The 19749-nt window shown below is 42.6% G+C and overlaps 1 protein-coding gene across 3 annotated transcripts in view; it reads left to right on the top strand.

The window, feature by feature from the left end:
* Positions 1-19749, top strand: part of si:dkey-106n21.1 (solute carrier family 23 member 1) — a 47080-nt gene continuing 27331 nt past the window's right edge. The window contains exons 1-3 of one of the 3 annotated variants that reach the window (XM_052061226.1): positions 21-70; positions 8774-8878; positions 17885-18016. In XM_052061226.1, coding sequence (XP_051917186.1) covers positions 8804-8878; positions 17885-18016 — 207 coding nt within the window. In that variant the 5' untranslated portion in view covers positions 21-70; positions 8774-8803. Of the gene's footprint in view, positions 71-8773; positions 8879-17884; positions 18017-19749 lie in introns of all 3 variants that reach the window. The other 2 variants (XM_052061225.1, XM_052061227.1) reach the window with 2 other exon arrangements.

The following is a 19749-nucleotide window of genomic DNA, read 5'->3' as shown; positions in this document are numbered from 1 at the left end:
AAAAAGAGATGTTCCCCAAACGGGAGAGCTGATGGAACGGGAGATGGAAAGTAGCCACTTCATCATGAAGGTAAGCGTTTGCGTTTTGCAGTCCGTGTAAAAAGAAAAGGCCTGTGAAGGGATGGTGCTGAATATCTGATGCTCCTCCATAACATCAGGCCGCAACTTAGCACTTCATTTCAATTCACTCGATTCTTATTTTGATGTGATTGCACCGTGGGTATATTGATATGCATTTAATTTTCATTAAACACACATGAACTAATTTACGGTATTATTCATTGCAGTTTACTGTGTGGTTACGCCCTATTAATGTATGCATATATATATTGGAAATTAAATAAATGACACTTAAAAAAGGGGGTTATTTTATTTTTGTGTGCTTGCACAAAAAAAACCTTAATTTAGGATTTTTTAAAATTTGGAACGGATAATTGTATTTTACTATACGCTGGATAAAACGCCAATATCTATATTTCAATTTTTGTTGAATTAGTAGACTTTTAAAATATTGTGTTATTTGACTTAATTGATCGTGTCAATGTTTTTTCATTAGCCAATAATTGCATGGAAACGGAACATGACTTTTAAAAATGTATTTTAAACTATTTTTCATGAATAAATGAATACATAAATGGAAATGGAGCATGTCTTTTAAAAATAGATTTGACTTCATTTTTGTTTAATTCAGTTTTCATTTCTGTGATAACATATTTTGAATTATTATATTGGTACAGTATATCCTGTATAAAAATATTCTAAGAACCAACTTCCATTAGATAGTATTTTATTTTCTGTATTTTTATTTTGGATGATTACACCTTGGGTAGGACACACAGACAGGCATGCGGGTGCACACGCATATTCTCTCTCTCTCTCACACACACACACACACACACACACACACTCATCCCCCCCCCACACACTCTTGAAGGGTTGAGCTGCAGCATTTATGCCACATCGACTTATTTTTATGGGGGGGGGGGGGGGGGACTTTTGTGATAGTTCGATGAGACCAAAAAAAAAATGTACCATCAAGTCGACCTGAATGGTGCAGTTTCAAAAGTTGAAAATGAATTTTTCCAATAAGAAGAGGCTGCACCCAACTGGAGCTGCTTTGAGATACTTCTGGTACCCGCCCCACACACACACACACACAAACACACACCATTGCTTGGCTTGTTACATTACTCTGGTGATAGCGTCAGCGTAGTTGGGCCTCATGCAACGTGGCATAGCTTGTATCTTAGCTGCCGACAATTTCCGAGTGGCTTCGGCTAATACTGGGATGGGCTAATCACAAGACCACTGTGCTGCCCCGTTTAAGTCATTAGCGGTGATAAGAAGAAGAACAAGAACAACATGCACCCTGCTTCCCAGAAAGCTGAATAATAGTTTCCCAGTTTTTGCTGCCAAGGGGGCGGGGCCAGCAGACGGAAACAAGGAAATCAAAAATAATTCTTTCCAAAAGGGGGTTTGTCGAGTCAAAGGTCACTGAAGCTGCGGCACACCAGGAAAGGTGTGCCTTGACGTCCCCGTTATCGAACCCGATTGGAATCTCAGCAGTCCGACGCCATTTTCGGCTCGGCCGATTCATTTGTGAGTGAGTTCATCGGTGAGCGAATAAATTAGCAATATAATGAGTTAAATTGTGTAAGACTGAATGAGTGAATTAGTTTGTGGATGAGTCAGTTAAAAAGTGTGTTGTATGATGAGTGACTGAAGAAATAATTTAAAACAAAATGAACAAGTGACATGAATAGTGAGTTGAACAATTAGGGAGTTTCTCAATTAATTAAATTATTAAACATGTAATAAATTAAACAGTGAGTGAATTAAATTGTGACTGAGTGAGTGAATTAAATAATGAGCGAGTAACAGAGCAAGTTAGAGAATTTGTAAGTGAGGTAACACGCGAGTGAATAAGATAACGAATGTGTAAGTGAATGAGTTACTTTATGTGTCGGTTAAACAACGAGGTGACTTAAAAAGTGAGTGAGTTGGTTAGTTTGTTAGTTTAACAGTGAGTGTATGAGTCAAATAGTGAGTGCTTGCTGTTCACGGTTGAAACATATCAAACATAATATTTTATGAAGGAGTACATCGAATTTTGCAATTTTGCCCTGTTGCCTGTCCTTACAAAATAGAAAAATAAGTCTGACTTCCTGTCGCTATAAAAGTGAACAAAAGAAATAAAGTGGAACTTTTTTTTTGGTCAAAGCTGACATTGTTCCCCCGCGGTCAAGCTTTATTGTCTGACCCCGTGACTCCCCACAAACCACTCCCCCTCCACTTCCCTCGTTATCCCGCTTTCAAGTGGAACTCTTGAGGAATTCCCGACAGACTTTTGGTGCCGTAAAAATTCCTGAGCATCCTGGCAAACAGAGCTGACCTCATCTATGCAGGAAGTTCACAAGGTCGCCATTGATGGTGTGGGGGTGGGGGGGGGGGTGGTTCACACACACGCCAGATAAGCAAGCAGATTACAACCGAGCTCAACTTTGACCTTTTTCCACTCTGCCGGGACAACACAGCTGCTCGGAGCCCATATCCCGCAGCACCTCTCCCCAACATAACACCATGAGAAGCTTTTTCCACAGTGTAGCTGTCAACTGCTAGCTCCAAGTGTGTATTTGGAAATTTGGAAACATTTTCCAAATTGAAATAACAACAACAAATGACATTATATGATTGTAAATTTATACACTTTGATTTAAAAGCACCGCAGTCATAAAAGAAGCTGAAAAAGTGCAGTTCACCATCCTCAAGATGAAGGAATCCTCTACAGCATCAGGGGGGGAAGGCGGTGAGGTAGGGGGTCGCATTTGCCTACAAACTCCACCCTCCATCGGCGTCCTTTACTTGACCCGCCCCCCTCTTTCCACCTTACGTAAGACAGCGACTGCAGCTTTGAATGAATGTGTGAGTCAATGAAGGCCTTCAAATGATGAATGAATCCCCCCCCCCCACCTCCTTCCTCTCCATCCCTCCTCTTCATCTTCCTCAGATTAAACTGTAATCCTGTAGGATGATGTCGTTGCTGCATAAACGTGGAGGAGGGGCGGGTTTGGATGGGATGTTAAAATGATGATGTCATGCTTTCTGGGCTCATTCACGGGATGGAAGAGGGAGAAGGTGGGAACACAAATATGCTGCCTTTTTCATCCATAAATATTGAATATGGGCCGCTTGTATGACCGTAAAGAATTAATTTAAGTGGCAAGAGTCACTGTGTCCCCCCCCTTTAAAAATTATTATAAAAAGCGCGTTCCTTTTATTCCTTTTGTAGTACAATTAAAAGCGTAAACAGGTGACTTAGAAAATGTGCCGATAATGTTATAAATCCATCTATCCATCCATCTGTAACGGTTGCTCACTTCAATGAGTGAATGAGGCTCGATGCGTGCCTCCTGATTGAGGTTGCACTGCCACCTGGCGGACAGTCTTAGGAATGACAGGTGCATCTTCCCAGAACAACAACAAAAAAAAATACAGTACTGATATAATCCCTTTTACATGGGAGTTAAATGCATTCTCAGAGGCTTAACTTGTTTAGCACTCTGGCTTGCATCCCATCATGCAGCTGCTGGAGGATGCTGAGAAACTTGGGTGGCACCCCAAGTTTGGAGAGGTGTTTCCAGAGCAACTCACGGTTGATGGTGTCAAAGGCTTTGCTGAGATCGATGAAGGCTATGTACAGGTCCTTGTGATGTTCTCTGCTTTTTCTCCATTAGCTGTCTTAAAACAAAGAACATGTCAATGCATCTAGTCTTCCGGTAGCCACACCGAGTTTCTGGAAGCACACTTTCTGAGATGTGCTTGACCAGCCTGCTGTGCATGATTTTGGCCAAGATCTTTCCTGCGGTGGAGAGGAGAAAGATTCCTCGGCTATTCCCACAGGCTGCTCTGTCCACTTTCTGCTTATAAATAACAACAATGTTAGCATCCTTCCAATCCTGCGGGACGGTCCCATGTTCCCAGATGTTTTGAATCAGGAGGTGCAGTCGGCGCGTGAGGAGATAACCTCCGTGTTTGAAAACCTCTGCAGGGATGCCATCAGGACCAGCGCTTTTGTTGTTCTTTAGGCCCGCAATGGCTTGCTGGGTTTCAGAATAGGATGGTGGGGTGTCGAGGCTCATGATTGTTGGCAGGTCTGGAAGATTGTCCAGAATGTGTGGGTTGACAGGGTTGGTATGGTTGAGAAGATTTTCAAGGTGGTTTGCCCAACGGGCAAGGATCTCATGGTGGTCCTTGAGGAGTGCAGAGCCATCAGCTGATCGGACTGGAGCAATTGCCCGCTTCTTGGGACCATACAGTGCTTTGATGGCATTGTAGAAGCCCTCGGGTGTTGTTACAGTCTGCCAGGTTTTGGATCTCATTTGCCTTCTGCACCCACCAGGTGTCCTCCATGATACGGAGTGCTCGCTGGGTCACTGTTCTAACTGCAGAAAGGTGGCTTTACGGGTGAGAGATGTAGGGCAGGACAGAAGAGCTTTATGGGCCTCATGCTTTGCTTTCAGCAGTGTATGTATCTCGGTTGAGTTGCAGTCAAACCAATCCTGGTGGCGCCTCCTTGACTGGCCAAGCACCTGACCATAAGATGGCCAGTCCAACACTCAGCTCCGCGCATGACACGGGTGATGAGGACATCTCGTATGTCCTTTTGACGGACAATCACATAGTCCAGGAGATGCCAGTGTTTGGAGCGGGGGTGCTGCCAGGTGGTCTTAAACCTGTTCTTCATTTGGAAAATGGTGTTAGTGATGACCAACTGATGTTCTGCACAGAGGGAGAGGAGCCGAAGGCCGTTATTGTTCATTTTTCCCACTCCATGCTGGCCAATAACTTTGCTCCATACCAGGTGTTCCGTGCCCACCCTAGCATTGAAATTTCCCATGACTATGAGCTTGTCCGTAGCCGGTGTTTGCTGCAGGATGGTGTCCAGAGCTCTGCAGAAATCCTCCTTTATATTGTGCTCGGCATTCAGAGTTGGTGCATAGGCACTGATGAGTGTGGCGAAGCGTCCTTTGCCAGGGGAATGCGCCATGTCATCAGTCTTTCATTGATGCCGGTGGGGGATTCTGAGATGCGCGTCAACAGTTGGGACTTCACAGCAAAGCCAACTCCATGGTTTCGACGAGTGCCTTCGGGGACTCCTTTCCAGAAAAAAGTATACCCTGCACCAACTTCTGTCAGGGAGTCCTCTCCATGTATTCTGGTCTCGCTGAGAGCTGCGATATCGATGTTATACCTCGCGAGCTCTGTGGCCACAAGTGCTGTCCTCCGGTGGGGCCTGTCAGGGGTTTCAGCCAGGTGTGCGGACGTTCCACGAAGCTATGCATAGATTTTTTCTATTTCGTTTATTATCCTTTCGACCGCAATGGGGATGCTCCGACGATTGCGGTTTACCGTCCGGAGTGTGGAGAGCAGACAATTTTTAGACCATTTTTTCTAGGTCCCTCCCCATCACAGGGGTGAGCAGTGTGGAGCTGCTCAGTCACAATGGAAGCGGCCGAAGAGATGCGCTGCTCCATCCCGCAGTGTCAATGACCATCACTCCATTGCCGCCTGTGTGCATGGTTTGGCTATGCACTCCCAGCCACATCCTTGGCCTGTGCCCACCGCTATTCCACATCGCCACAGGACTTTGGGGGATTAGGGGGATGCAGGGTGGGGGATTGGGTGTGGGGTTGGGGCAAGAAGCTTGCGCAGAGGTTCGGATTAAGGTGAGGGTGTGGGTGCACAGTCCTCACTCCCACCATCTTCACTCCTGCCAGGTGGTTTCCGGTGGCATGAGGGTACCCATGACGACCTTCTCCTGGCAAGAGTTGCAGGGGGCTGCCGGTAGTCCGGTCTGTTGGACTCCGCCTATGCCTGCCCCCAGGTGCCGGTTTGGGATCACTCTTTGTCTGGCCTCTACCCTTCGACCTGTTCGGCTTGTGTGACCCTGCCAGGAGTGCGGGACTCCTGCCGACATAGCTCTAGGGGTCATGGAGACGCGCAAAGTGCCTCACCACGATAAGGCGGTGATCCCATCGAGGCACACACATCGACCCCCCCCCCCCCCCCACACGCACACACAATGCGCATCTAGGCAAACAACATCATTCGGCGCCAATGTAAACACGTATTTGTGTTATCTGTAAGATAAAACTACGCTATTGTTAGCTCATTAGCCAAAATGGTATTTTAAGGTTGGTTTTGAAAATTTCAACCTCAGAGTAAAATTTGTAATCTCGAATGGTGTAATGGTGTGTCATGTTATATTGAACTGTATACAGTTCTTTTCTGAAACTGAAAATTTTGTGCAATGAAACACGCCCCATTTTGCTGCTGTAGACTGCAAATTTCCCCAGTGTGGATCAAATAAAGGTTATTTAACTTATGCTTGTTCACTGAACGGCTATTCTCTTCGTACTTGATGTCCGCTTTTCAAAGCACAAGTACGGTGGCCATTAAAGGACAAAAGTCCTATTAGTGTAACCAAGGTGTAATATATTTTACGTATGTATATGAAGTCTGTAAAAGAATGCCATGCAGTTATTAGCTCTTGAGCCAACTCTATCCCTACATGAAGTCTTGTTAGCAAGCTTAACAAGCCAAACTAACATGGCTTAGGATGCTGTTCCGCTCAAGGTCACTTTAACATCCTGTAGCAATGACATGCACTAGCTAACTCGTGGCGACGCTTTAGTGGGCAACATTTGACGCAGTCTCGTGCCAATCAACAATTCACAGTCACAAGTTTTGGGAAATGGTCTCCTGATACTTTACAATGGTTTGCACTAACATTATTAAGCAGTTCAGTCAGGCCCGTAGCTTGGATGCTACACTACGCTACATTAAAGCCATTAGCGATAGGAATGCTTTGGTGGTGACCGGAAAGAGAAGAAGCACAAAGGGTCTTTGCAAGGCTAGCTAGGGTGGCCAATCGCTTCAAATGCGAGCTGCAGGTAGCATTGCTAATCCGACTCCTTTGATGTTTTTGTGGGTTATGCTGGTCATGTCCTGCGTTATCATATGGAAAGACTCTCAATCACTCTGAATAGATTTTACTTTGAGTGCATTTGATGCTAACCGTCCACAATGTGTTGTGTTTTATGAGTAAAAGAATAAGATGTTAAGAGTAATTATTAAAAAAAAGGAAAAAAGTTATCAAATTAGAGTACTGTGTTATTAAGTAAGGCGGTACTTTAATATGATCTTCACTGTTGGAGAGCTAAGCACTTGTTAGGTCATAGTTGGTTTAATAAGTCAAGAACCACTGCACTAGTACATGGAGTGGATCAGGGTTGGAAAACCCAGAGTTAGGCGAAGAGTCTAACACTTGTACGTGAACGTGATACATGATGTGTTGCTTGTTATGTCAGATGGTGGAGATCCCGCTGAGTCTTGACCGTCCCGAGTGCTGTTTTCTACTATGGCCCCATTTTGTTTACAAAGCTGGGTACTTCACTGAGACCACAGCTATTCATCCATTAATTCCTTGTCATCTCACAATCATTGCAGCATCCATCCAGCTCTCAGGGATCCATTCAAACAGCAACCTTTCATCCATCCATTGAACTAGTCCTCAATCCCATCATCCAATCGTCAATTTTGTTGGCCACCCATGCAACTGTTCATAAGTCCATTCAGACATGCGACCATCAATTTTTGCGACCAACCATCTTCCAGCCAAACGTCTATTCATCCACACATCCAACCAGTCAACCATTCATCCAGGCAGCAAATCATCCAGTCACTTTTTCATCCTTCCATCCTTACTGCCATCCACTCATCCAACATCCATCCGACTAATCATCCATACAATTCAAGAGTGAACAATTCATCCATCCATGCATGCATCATCCACCCAACGGACAAACCATCCAGTCATTCATCCATTTTCCCATCCAACAATCAATCCATCATCCATCGATGCATTTCACCACCCAAACAATCATCCATCCATCAGGTTATGACCTCTAATCTAACTGCCAAAACATCCAGTCATTCATTTATCTTCACAGTATTTCATCCATCAACCATCCACTTATTTATTCATCCATCCAACCCAAAACCAATCATCTACCAACCTTCCAATCAACCACCAATCCATTTAGCCAGTTATGCCCTCATCCAACCAAGCAATTATCCAATGGGCCATTCAACCAATCGAGTCCTTCATGCAACCATTCATGTTAATTCATCCAACCAAACCATTCATCATCCATTCCACCATCTATCCATCTGTCTTTGCATGCATTCAACCACACAAGACCCATCCAGTTCATGAAGGGTTTTTTTTTTTAATATAATGTAATTATTTATGGGAATTACATTGATCACAATGGTAAATGTAGTTTTATGAGTTGACTAAATGGAACATCTGGCGGTGGAACATTTCAGATAACATTTTGATTCTTTATGGTCAGGCTTTTTATGACGATCTCCACCAGAGGTAGATTAGAATCCTTGAGAGGTCAACTGATGTCAATGATGACCAGCCGATGGCAAAAAAAAAAAATAATAATAACGGGAGACTGATGCTTTTTATGTGACTCCTGAGTTCCGCTGATGACAAGGTTGACTAATGAAGCGACGCATGTGACAGACGCGCTCGCACAGGACCAGCCCTGGTCACGCATCACATGACCGTACAGTAGGTCAAGGGGGTGGGAGGTCCCAAAATCAGTCAGCTACTCTTCTTGTGACTCGACTGTGAGCTTCAGTTGCCGTGGCGACCCATCGTCTTAGTCCGGCACTTTTTTTGCCCTCACACTACTCTTAGACCGCTGTTTGTTGATTGTCTGCCTGCGGCATGCACCTCACTGTTAAGGAGGAGCGCCTGGAGCTGGGCCTGAAGGAGCTGGCAGATGATGACACCGCTTTCGGGGTGAGTTCACCCACATTGTGATCAAAAAGTAGAAACAAAAAGGTATTTTTAGCATATTTGTGTACAAGTTGTCAGGTTTGTCTTTACAGTTAGTAAGCCACTATGGAATGCGGAAAGAACAAAGTATGCTAAATGTCAGTGGGATCAACTGCACCATGCTCGACTTTGTACGCTCTTAATCCCGCTGGCTCAAAAATAATCACAATTTTGGGCAAAAATTGGACCGATCTGCTACTTGCGTCAATTTGACCCAACTTTCTGGATTGTTTTTGTAGACAAAGACTATCCATGCATCCATGATTTGATCCGCTTATCCTCACGGGGGTCACGGGCATGCTGGAGCCTATCCCAGCGGTTCTCGGGCAGCAGGCGGGGTACACCCAGAACCGACTGCCAGCCAATCGCTGAGGACTCATAAAGAAGCATTCACACTCACAGTCGCACCTTGGGATAATTTAGAGTGTCCAACCAAGCTACCATGCGTGTTTTTGGAATGTGGGAAGAAACCGGAGTACCCGGAGAAAACCCACACAGGCATAGGAAGAACATGCAAACTTCACATCGGAAGGCCGGGGCCGGGAATGGATCCCTGGACCTTTGAGACATGCTAACCAGTCAATTACCATGTCGCCTATAAAACATCCAATTACCTGGACCTCTTCATCCTCGCGGGTCTGCTGTAGGAGTGATTCCCAACCAGTGTGCCGGTGTCAGTGATCTGGAAAACAAAAGAAGCTATTTCTTTTCTACTAAACTTTTTTTTTTGTTAATTTATCTTGGCACGCACCTAGAGTAACAGGCAAAACAGAATGCCCTTCCACTAAATGACAGAAGGTACATCATTAGCCCGTGTATCCACTTTTTGTGAATCGTTCGGCTAAGAGCTGTGATTGGGAACGCAGCTGGAGCCTATCGAGCAGCCGTCTTGGGGCAGCAGGCAGGGTACACCTTGAACTGGTTGCCAGACAATTACAGGGCACACATAGACAAACAACGATCGACAAAAATTAAGGATGTATCAATAAAGAGTTTATCCAGAAGCAGTCGAGCGACAACTGGCAGTGGTCGTAACGTAGGCTGTGGCTTATGCACAACAAACGTAGGCGGGACCTCCGCAGACTGCCACAGCAAGCACGAGGGAGGGTGGTTTTGACAAGACAAACAGCCCGAAAGCACAGCTGTTACTTAATGACTCCCTTTCCCGATTCATTGATTGACTAACCACTCAGTGGTAGTCATCCCAGTGTTTTATTTTGTACAAAAATAAGCACATTTTGTGAGAAGTTTGATATGTAGACCGTACACCCACAGGTTAAACTTTTGGACCCCAAGTGATTTTGAACGTGGAAAAATACCAAGAGTTAGATTGCAGTCAAATGTACTGATCACCATTCGCAAGTAGTTTTATTTTCAAGTCAAGTCAAGTCAACAGTATTTATAGAGCACTTTCAAACAGCCATCGCTGCATACAAAGTGCTGTACATGGAGCGATTTAACATACACAATAAACAGTACGACGAATCGGTAATAAAGGCGGTGGAAAAGCACCAGACAGTAAAATCAAGGACAAATCATGCTGAGTCGAACGCCAAAGAATACAAGTGAGTTTTGAGGAGGGCTTTAAAGATGGGCAGCGATGAGGCTTGCCGAATGTTCAGTGGGAGGTCATTCCAGAGAGAGGGACCAGCAACAGAAAAGGCTCGATCCCCTCTGAGCCTCTGTTTAGCTCTTGGTACCTCTAACAAAGACTGGTCCACAGACCTGAGGCGCCGGGCAGGTGTGTAGGGGCGGATGAGCTCAGAGAGGTAAGGTGGCGCGAGATTATTCAGAGATTTGAAAACAAAGAGGAGGATCTTGAAAATAACTCTAAAATGAATGGGGAGCCAGTGAAGGGATGCCAGAGTCGGAGTTATATGCTCCCTCTTACGAGTACCAGTCAAGAGGCGAGCAGCGGCATTCTGGACCAGCTGAAGGCGCTTAATGGAGGACTGGCTGACTCCAAAGTACAGGGCATTGCAGTAATCAAGCTGGGGTGTCACAAAGGCATGAATTACTGTATCAAAGTGTTCATGTGAGAGGAGAGGTTTTATTTTGGCCTGCTGTCTAAGGTGAAAGAAGCTTGATTTAACAACGGCACCAATTTGCCGATCGAGTTTGAAATCACTGTGCAGTTTAAGGCCCAAGTTTGAGACCGTTGATTTCACATAAGGAGACAGGGGGCCCAAGTCTACAGGATGGAATGTACAAGGGACACTGGGACCAAACAATATCACCTCTGTCTTCTTTTCGTTGAATTTCAAGAAATTTTGTGCCATCCAGGTTTTGATTTCTTCCACACAGGTTAGGAGTGGCCTTAATGAGAAGGCGTCTTTCTTGCTCAGTGGGACATAGATCTGGCAGTCATCTGCATAGCAGTGGAAGGGAATACCATGTTTCCTTAAGATGGAACCCAATGGGAGCAGATACAGCGAAAACAGCAAAGGCCCCAGAATTGAGCCCTGTGGAACACCACATGACAGGGGAGCAGTGCGTGACTCAGAGCAGCCAAGGCTGACACAAAAGGTCCTGTCAGCTAGATAGGACCTAAGCCACTCAAGAGCACTGCCGCCAATGCCCACCAAGTGCTGCAAACGAGTCAGCAGAATACTGTGATCCACTGTATCAAATGCTGCAGTTAAGTCCAATAAAACCAGACACACGTGGTCTCCAGAGTCATTTGCCAGGAGGATGTCATTAGAAACGCGTAACAGGGCTGACTCCGTGCTACCTGACTGGAAGAATTTTGGTTTGAAGCGGCCATTTTAGGCTGACTTTGGAGGTTTCCAGTTGACTTACAAGGTTGAATTTTTACCACATTTCACCGAACAGCATTACAGATTGGATTTAAATGTTAGGTTGCGATTATTGAACAAAATCTTGGATATGTTTGATAGTCAAGGCAAAGTAGCCATGTTGGAAAAGACACAGCAAGTCTGCCATTTTGAAGAGGGTGTATCTGGCTCATTTTGGCCTTTTTCCAATAGTCAATTAAAAGCGAACTTGATTTTTTTTTCTTTGTTCAATTGCAACCACAATTTAGCATCGTCCAGACAGAGGCTGGACGATGCTAAATTGTGAAATATTCAAATCAATCGTTGCATGTGGGAAAAACGATGACTCGCTTTCTATCATAAGTCATTCTGGAATTATTTTGGGTGTTTCCTTTGAAGACAAACTTCATTGTACAGACAGAGGAACCACCCAAAAACACACAACTCCGAGGCATCATAAGTTTGACCAGTTTATTGATGTCTACTGTCCGCTTGTTGGTGTGTGTTTGTCTCATGCGCTCACTGTAACAAACGGTGGAGACTCTCACCTGTCAAAGTGAATGTATGAAGACATTCACCATTCTTTTTTTTGCGGTCAGGGGTCAGAGGGACGCGTCGGATGTATTGATTGCGAGCGGATAAATCAATGAGGTTTTGGTGAGTCAACAATTATGACTGAAGCATCACATTTGTCTCCTGGAAGCCATTAAATGACAGATGACGCTGCTGTTGCTCAGTTCCGGCCTCTGTTGCATTACCCAGAGGTTGTCAACCCTTTCGATGAAATACAAGACCAAAATGTCACTTCCATTAGCACGTAAAGAACATCCATGTGCCTGTGACGTGGAAAGTACAGATGACGCTTTGTGGCAAATAATCGTGCGCAACACAACATTGGACACGTTTCTGGGTTATTTCGCTGGCATCGCTGCCATGTGTGTTGTAATTCTCACACACTAAACTTCAAATCTGACGGTCATAGTAGAAAGTTGAACTCCCAAATTGTGTCTCACAAAACTTTTTTTTTAGGTCAGTGTTTTGTAAAACAAAAAACAAAAAAAGAGGACTGAAGGTAATAGGAGTGAGTTATTAGCATAGAATCAGCAAAGGCTTGAACTATAGCCACAGGGCAGTATTGGTCTAAGGTCGTTTAAATATTTTTTTTAATGGTTTTGATTAAATACGTAATCAGTTCAAGGATACGTTGTTTGATATTTTACAGTTAATTTTATCATGCATTGACATGGCGTCCCACGTTATTATGCCATTTGTGTTTTTCTCAGATTTTTACAGTCTCCATGCAAATTAGAAAGCAACAGATTTTCTAGGTCCTTTTTTTTTAAACAAACGTCCAAATGATAACAGTGTTATATTTTTAGTGTTTTTTTTTCAAAAATAAAAATGTAGTTCCTAGTTACTATTCACAGAGGTGTCTAAAGACATTTTGTAGGGTGTAAAGAACTGGCAAGAGATGTTTGTGGAATTTGAAGCAGTTCACATCCAAATGGCAGCTATTCGGATATCCTGCAAAATAGTTGCCAGCAGACAATCTGCAAAAACTCACATAATGTACGCAACACTTCCAAAGCGGCTATCAATTAAGAACTCCTATGTTAAACTGTAACATAGCCTGTTATCAGGTTTTGGATGGAGCTTTTGATTTCAGTAAATACAAACCCGTAATGCTGAAAATTCAACAAATGACAATTTTTAGCTCTTTTAAAACCTTGAAAATGTCTGTTTTAAGATTAAGACTTTTCTTTTTAAAATGGGGAAAATACTACTTCCCATTCTGAAACACCCCAGACTTTTGAGTTATAAAACTGAATATTATTTTTAAAGACACAATTTCATAAAACAGTTCAGTGTCAGGGCACTGCAGTTCAGGCAAACTACCACCAGATGGCAATATAAAGGCATCAATGGCTTTTTGTACGTTGTACAATGCATTATTTGACTTGTAGGTCTACTAAATGCGATCATCTTTAGCAGCTTAAACAGGTGGACTTCAATGTAACATTTTAACATAACATTGTCATCATTATGACCTTTTTGTTTTCGACCCCAGGGAGTGCTGGCACAAGTAGCAGATGTGTTTGTTGTCCTTTGAACTGTACCCTTCAGGAGCTCCTGCTTTCAAGTATACCGTGAACTAAAAATGAGTAAATCGCTTGCTGAGTTCAAAAACAAATTCAAAAAAATAGTAAAAACAACCTACACCAATCAGAGTTAAAATGATAAATTCTAAACGTTAAATATAATGATAAATCAGAACTAAGTTGATAAATAGAGAAAGGTATTGCAATATCCATTATGAATACAAGAGAAAATTGACACAAGAGTGCCAGGGTGAGGATGTATATAATCCCGATACAAACCAAAAGTTGTGAAAATATCACGGTTAAGGGTAAAGTATGAGCCTTAATGGAGACTTCTTCTTACTTTTTCTTTTCTGATTGATATAAAATGATTTAGTAGATATAAACACATAACGGGGTAGGACTAGATAAGTTTTTTTACTTCATCCTACTCCCTTGAACATAATAACTGTGTTGAATGAAGACTGATTTCTTTCTTTTACTTTTTTATCTACCTTATTTTCTGTCAAATTATTACTGTATATGTTTTATGTTCAATAAACAAAACAATCAATCAATCAATCAACTTCGAACTGGCGCCTCCACAAATTTGCGTGCCTTTGTGACAGCGCGCCTGCCGGCATGAAGCGTGCAGGTCGATTTAACCAACTCCCCACGCGCATGATGTAATGACAGGATATTATGTGGTCACACCCCTACTGTAGTGAGTGATGTCTAACACATATTAGCAACCGTGCGCATATGGAAGAAAATGTGTAAAGAGCTTGTGTATAGCCGTACACTGTATTGACTGATGACATGATGCAGGTCTGCGAAACTGCCGCAGCTTCTCAATGGACTCAATGTCATTGTATAGGATACAACAAAATTAGTTTGCAGTAGTGATGCACAACTCCAACGGCAAAATGTGAACATATTAAGTCCTCACCAAAAATATTGGACATTTTGGGGTTTGGGTCAAACGATGAACTTGAGACAAAAGTTCAGAAGTCCAACTTCACGGTATTTGCATGTGGATGTGATAAATAACTCAGGATGGAGCAACTTTTGTTTGAAGCGACCAACTTTTCAAGTGAGCAAAAGTATTGGAACAGACATTAATGAAATGAACTTAAAGTATTTGGTGGCTTAAGCCTTACTTGCAATAATTGCATCAAGCCTGCGACCCATTAACTTCACCACACTGTTGCATTCTTCCATTGAAATGGTTTTCTAGGCCTTTCCTGCATTCTCTTTCAGATCTTATTTACTTCTAGGAGTTCATCTCCTCAGTCTCATCCTCATGCTCAATTGGGTTAAGGTCCAGTGACTGACTTGGCCATTTTTCCACCCCAAACGAAGTCCTCTGTTGTGTTGGCAGTGTATTTTTGTCATGATGTTACCAGAATGAATGCTGAAGTCTACAAAACCATTTTGTCTGTCACGAATTAAAAAAAATAAAAATCTTGTGAATAAATAGAATCATTATACTAACTGCATACTTTTTTTTCTAGAAAGAAAATGGTCACGTTCGATTTTATTTGAAGACAAGAGATTGTATTTTTTTTTATTTTTTATTTTTATTACTGAAAATCAGTCAAATAAAGGTTTGATTCTTTTCCAAGAAAAAGGCAATGTATCAGATTTCATCAATAGTTAGAATGTGGTATGAAACTGAAAAAAATAAATACATAAATAAATAAAACAACCAAAAATCTTGTGCAATGCAGGTGTACTTCGCCCAAGCGTATCGTTTTCCACCTTTCAGATGTTCCTAAATGATTCGCAACGCGTATCCATCATTGGCAATGGTGGTCGGCGTGTGGGCATCCAGATTTTCTTGTTTGTTTTTTAATTGCCAAACAAAACGAAAGAGAAGTCTTTTCCTCCCTTGCACCACTATCTCGCAGTTCTCGGGTGTCACGTGACAAAGTTGGAGAATTTCCCAGCGTGTCGACAACAAATGGGTACAAAAACAATCTCCAGTGAACTTAATAAAAAAAAATAAAGTCAGGTTGCCATCCAAATCCGCCGGGAGGGATTTATTGTGCCGTGACAATCTGCTCGCATCAAAAGGCCAAGTGAGGATAGGGACCCAAAAGATCCAGCATGCAGGTGGCTTCAGGTGATCAGAAAACATAAACACGGGGGATGTTGGTGATGGATCACTTAAAAATCCATTTAAATAAGAAAGAAAAATCCCAGAGTGGAGCATGAATACCTGCAGTGCAAAATGGAGGATTTTCTTCAAGTTACTAAGACAGACCACTGGTGACCAAGCCAGATTTTAATCACCAAAAAAATTTGATTATCGTAAAATCCTGTAAGATGTACAGTGTATATTTTCCAAAAAAATGATCTGAAAACTATATTATCCGTAGATTAATTAAAAAAAAATTGAGTCATTCCAAAATTGTTGAAAAATAAACCTTCACTTTTCTGATCTTCAGCTACATATTCATGAATAGTAGATAAACTATCAAGTGCTTGATTCGCTCAGATTAGATCACCGGTGTCAAACTCAAGGCCCCGGGGGCCAGATCTGGCCCACCAAATCACTTTATGTGGCCCATGAAAGCAAATCAACAATGGCAACTTTCATTCTGCTTGCTAAAACTGCTACCAAAATGACAAATTCTCATTTGTAATAAATAAGAGTGATACTGTCAGCATTTTCTTGTGGCCAAACCGCTCGTTACATACACCTGAAGTCAAATCGGAAAATGAGATTTGATTTGAATGCCAGGTCCCCCAGTCCTAGTGTTTCCACAACAAAGCTACTTGAATGTTAAATGCTTTTACCATGTTAAGGAAAGCGAGCTGTCCCGTGTGGCCTCTCTGAACAGAGAGTTGACCTCTTTGTGTTTTTAAGAATCCCCCACTCTGTGTTGCGTATCAGGTGGCCCCTGCTCCTACGAGCCCTTGCTCCTACATTTTTAAGGCAACAGCGCGATTTAAATAGGGAAGAAGCGATTGCTCAGGAGCGGGACTGCTGGCCACAAAAAGATTTAAACTTACCCTAACTCCAAGCAGTAGCCCCCGCACAAGGTTTTTATTTGCCCACTGACTGTGTGACAGTTTCAGACAAACTGACCTTGGATTGTGCTGTATACAGCGCATTTGACAGTAAAGTTGTACTTGATACTTGATACGCACTGATGATGGCTCCACGAATAAATGGAAGCCATCTTGAGTCACACTTTGATCTATACTTTGACCGGTAACTCAAAATGATACTGCCGCGAATGGCGCGGGACCATGTCAAACATGCCATGGTTGTGTGTTCGCAAATCTGCTACTTCTCAAACGAAAGCAGGTAGCGGGACATTTCTTTTCCCAGGCATTTGGCACCGCGTCAGGACTCACCTTATAAAAATGAGCTTTGCTCTTTCAAAAGAACACAAATCCAAACCATGCTCACCTGGGCAATATAGCCTTGGAATAAAAACCATATATATATATATATATATATATATATATACATACAGTATATTTAAACCTACTTTATATATATATATATATATATATATATATATATATATCGTAAATATCATATATATATCTATATTAAAAGTATGTTTAATATATATAAAGTATGTTTAAATATACTGTATATATATATATATATATATATATATATATATATATATATATATATATATATATATATATATATACACACACACACACACACACACATTGCTAAAAAAATACTCTGGTCTAGATTCAAGAACTGAAGTAGGAAACTAGTACGGGTAGCTGCTGATCGACTGGTATGAACACTTTCCATACATATGTCCATAAACTGACAGCAAAATATAGGGCAAAGGGGAAGGCTCACCGGGAAGAGAAAAAACATCTGCGGTATGTGTTTTGAGTGTGTGCTCTAACCAACCTTCTTTACACGCAACAAATCAAAAAACAATTTTCGGCGCATATGCTCAGTATTTGCAGTCGAAACAAACTGCACCGACATCCCATTCCACACACCAAGGCTAAAAATCCACAAAGCAAATAAAACCTGCTGTGTTGTCCTTGTTGCGTGGTGGGATTCACCTGTATTTGATGTAGCGTGTGCACACTGAGTGATTTAATTTGATGGTACGTGTCTTTCGCAGGGCCAAGATGCTAACGAACACCCAGCAGTGGACGCGGCGGCGCGGCAGAAGGGCGCCCACTCGGCCGCTGACCTGGTCTACGCTCTCAACGACCGGCCACCCTGGTACCTCTGCATTCTGCTCGGATTCCAGGTAAATTCACCTCATGCCGTTTTATGTTGGCACAAGCTTCTGTAAAAGGTCGAAAAGGCTAAACACAGTGATCAACAATCACCCCGACCCTAACCACGACACGGTGTCTTTTATTTAGAGCGGTCCCCATACACACTGTTTTGAGGTGACATACGGCTCGTGATGAACGTGAAGAAGACGCGATAGTAAAACGAACTATGTACCATGACTGACTTCCTGAAATAAAACTGACTGACAGACTGTCTGACGAATGAACATACAAAGCGACAGCTCGCCCAAGTTACTCCGGCAAGACATAGGTTTACGGCGGCCCAACATGGATGGTTTGGAGGTTACAAATGCCGGCCGCTAAGCTAGTTTGCGCTGTGGCACAAAAAACAAATGTGGGTGTGAAACAAGGACTGTTGGTAATTAACTAACTGACTAACTGACTTGGTAATTAACTAACTAACTGATGATTTACTAATTAATATATTAACCGACTCACTAAGTGCACCGAGTCATTGGACTTGAACTGTCTTGCCAACCTGCTAACTGAACTAAGTTAGCCGACTGGCTCATTCACTTTTTAACAGTGACCAAGCAACTCACCATAGGGCAGGGGTCACCAAACTTTTTGAGAGTGAGAGCTACTTCATGTGTCCTGATTGTGTGAAGGGCTACCAAATTGATACGCGTCTGAAATAACATTTGTACAAATTAAATTTAATAATATTAGAACATTAGCTAGCTAGACGTATACTGTAGCTAGCTAGTTAGATAGCTAAATAGGTAGCTATAGAATCTATAATACTGCCCATGTTTGCATTTTTAAATCATAATTTCTACGAGCAAATCACAATCCTAGCACTGGCGGGCTACTGGTGTGGTCCTCACGGGCTACCTGGTGCTCGCGGGCACCACGTTGGTGACCCCTGCCATGGGGCATACTTGGTGTACGACTGTCATGAACTAAGTACTCCCTGTAATTTACACACTAAACCAAGTAACAGACCCACCATTCGCAAATGAACCTACTTACCGAACCAATCACCAAACGGGGGGGGGGGGGGGGGGGGGGGGTGTCGGGGGTAATCGGTTAATGATGGTCCTGACAAACTCACTTCAGAAGTTACAAAAGGTGGGATGAACTGGTGTGCACAGTGTCGGAACAATATGGGGACCTCCTATAAAAATTCACTGACTTACTGACTGAACTCAGTTACTGACTGGCATAATAATACCAACAGATCATCCTATCGGACTGTTTAAGATATCCTTTATTTGTCCCACACTGGTGAAATTTACAATTTAATTTAATTGTGTGTTAAAAGCTGCGTTCTTAACATATATTTCATATTAAATACAGAAAGCAACCATCTCATCAGGGCAGAAGTAGATATGTAGCAACGACAGCAACTTTTTTTGTGTTTATTATGTTACACGGCTAACAGCTACTCAAAACCAAGCTTGGCAAATTCAAATGTATTTCTGTGTGTGTTGACTTTTGACACACTTGTATGCAGCTGGTGACCATGAGGCTATAATTGATTAACATTGGATAGGTGACCACCCTGATTGATTGGATCTCAACATCCTGTAGGCATTTTTTTCACACAGAAAGCTTTTCGAAACTCTAGCTTTCCGAGCATAGCTGCGTAATGAAATAAGTGAAGGCTGATGACATTCAATAAGCATTCAAGGATTCGATACCGAAAAAAGAAAAAAAACCCCACACATTTGAATAAGCGTGG

The sequence above is a fragment of the Hippocampus zosterae genome, chromosome 3 (genome assembly GCF_025434085.1).
Source record: "Hippocampus zosterae strain Florida chromosome 3, ASM2543408v3, whole genome shotgun sequence".
In the NCBI taxonomy this organism is placed as follows: domain Eukaryota; kingdom Metazoa; phylum Chordata; class Actinopteri; order Syngnathiformes; family Syngnathidae; genus Hippocampus; species Hippocampus zosterae.
The sequence above is the reverse complement of the archived record's forward strand: the minus strand, read 5'-3'. Positions and strand labels throughout refer to the sequence as shown.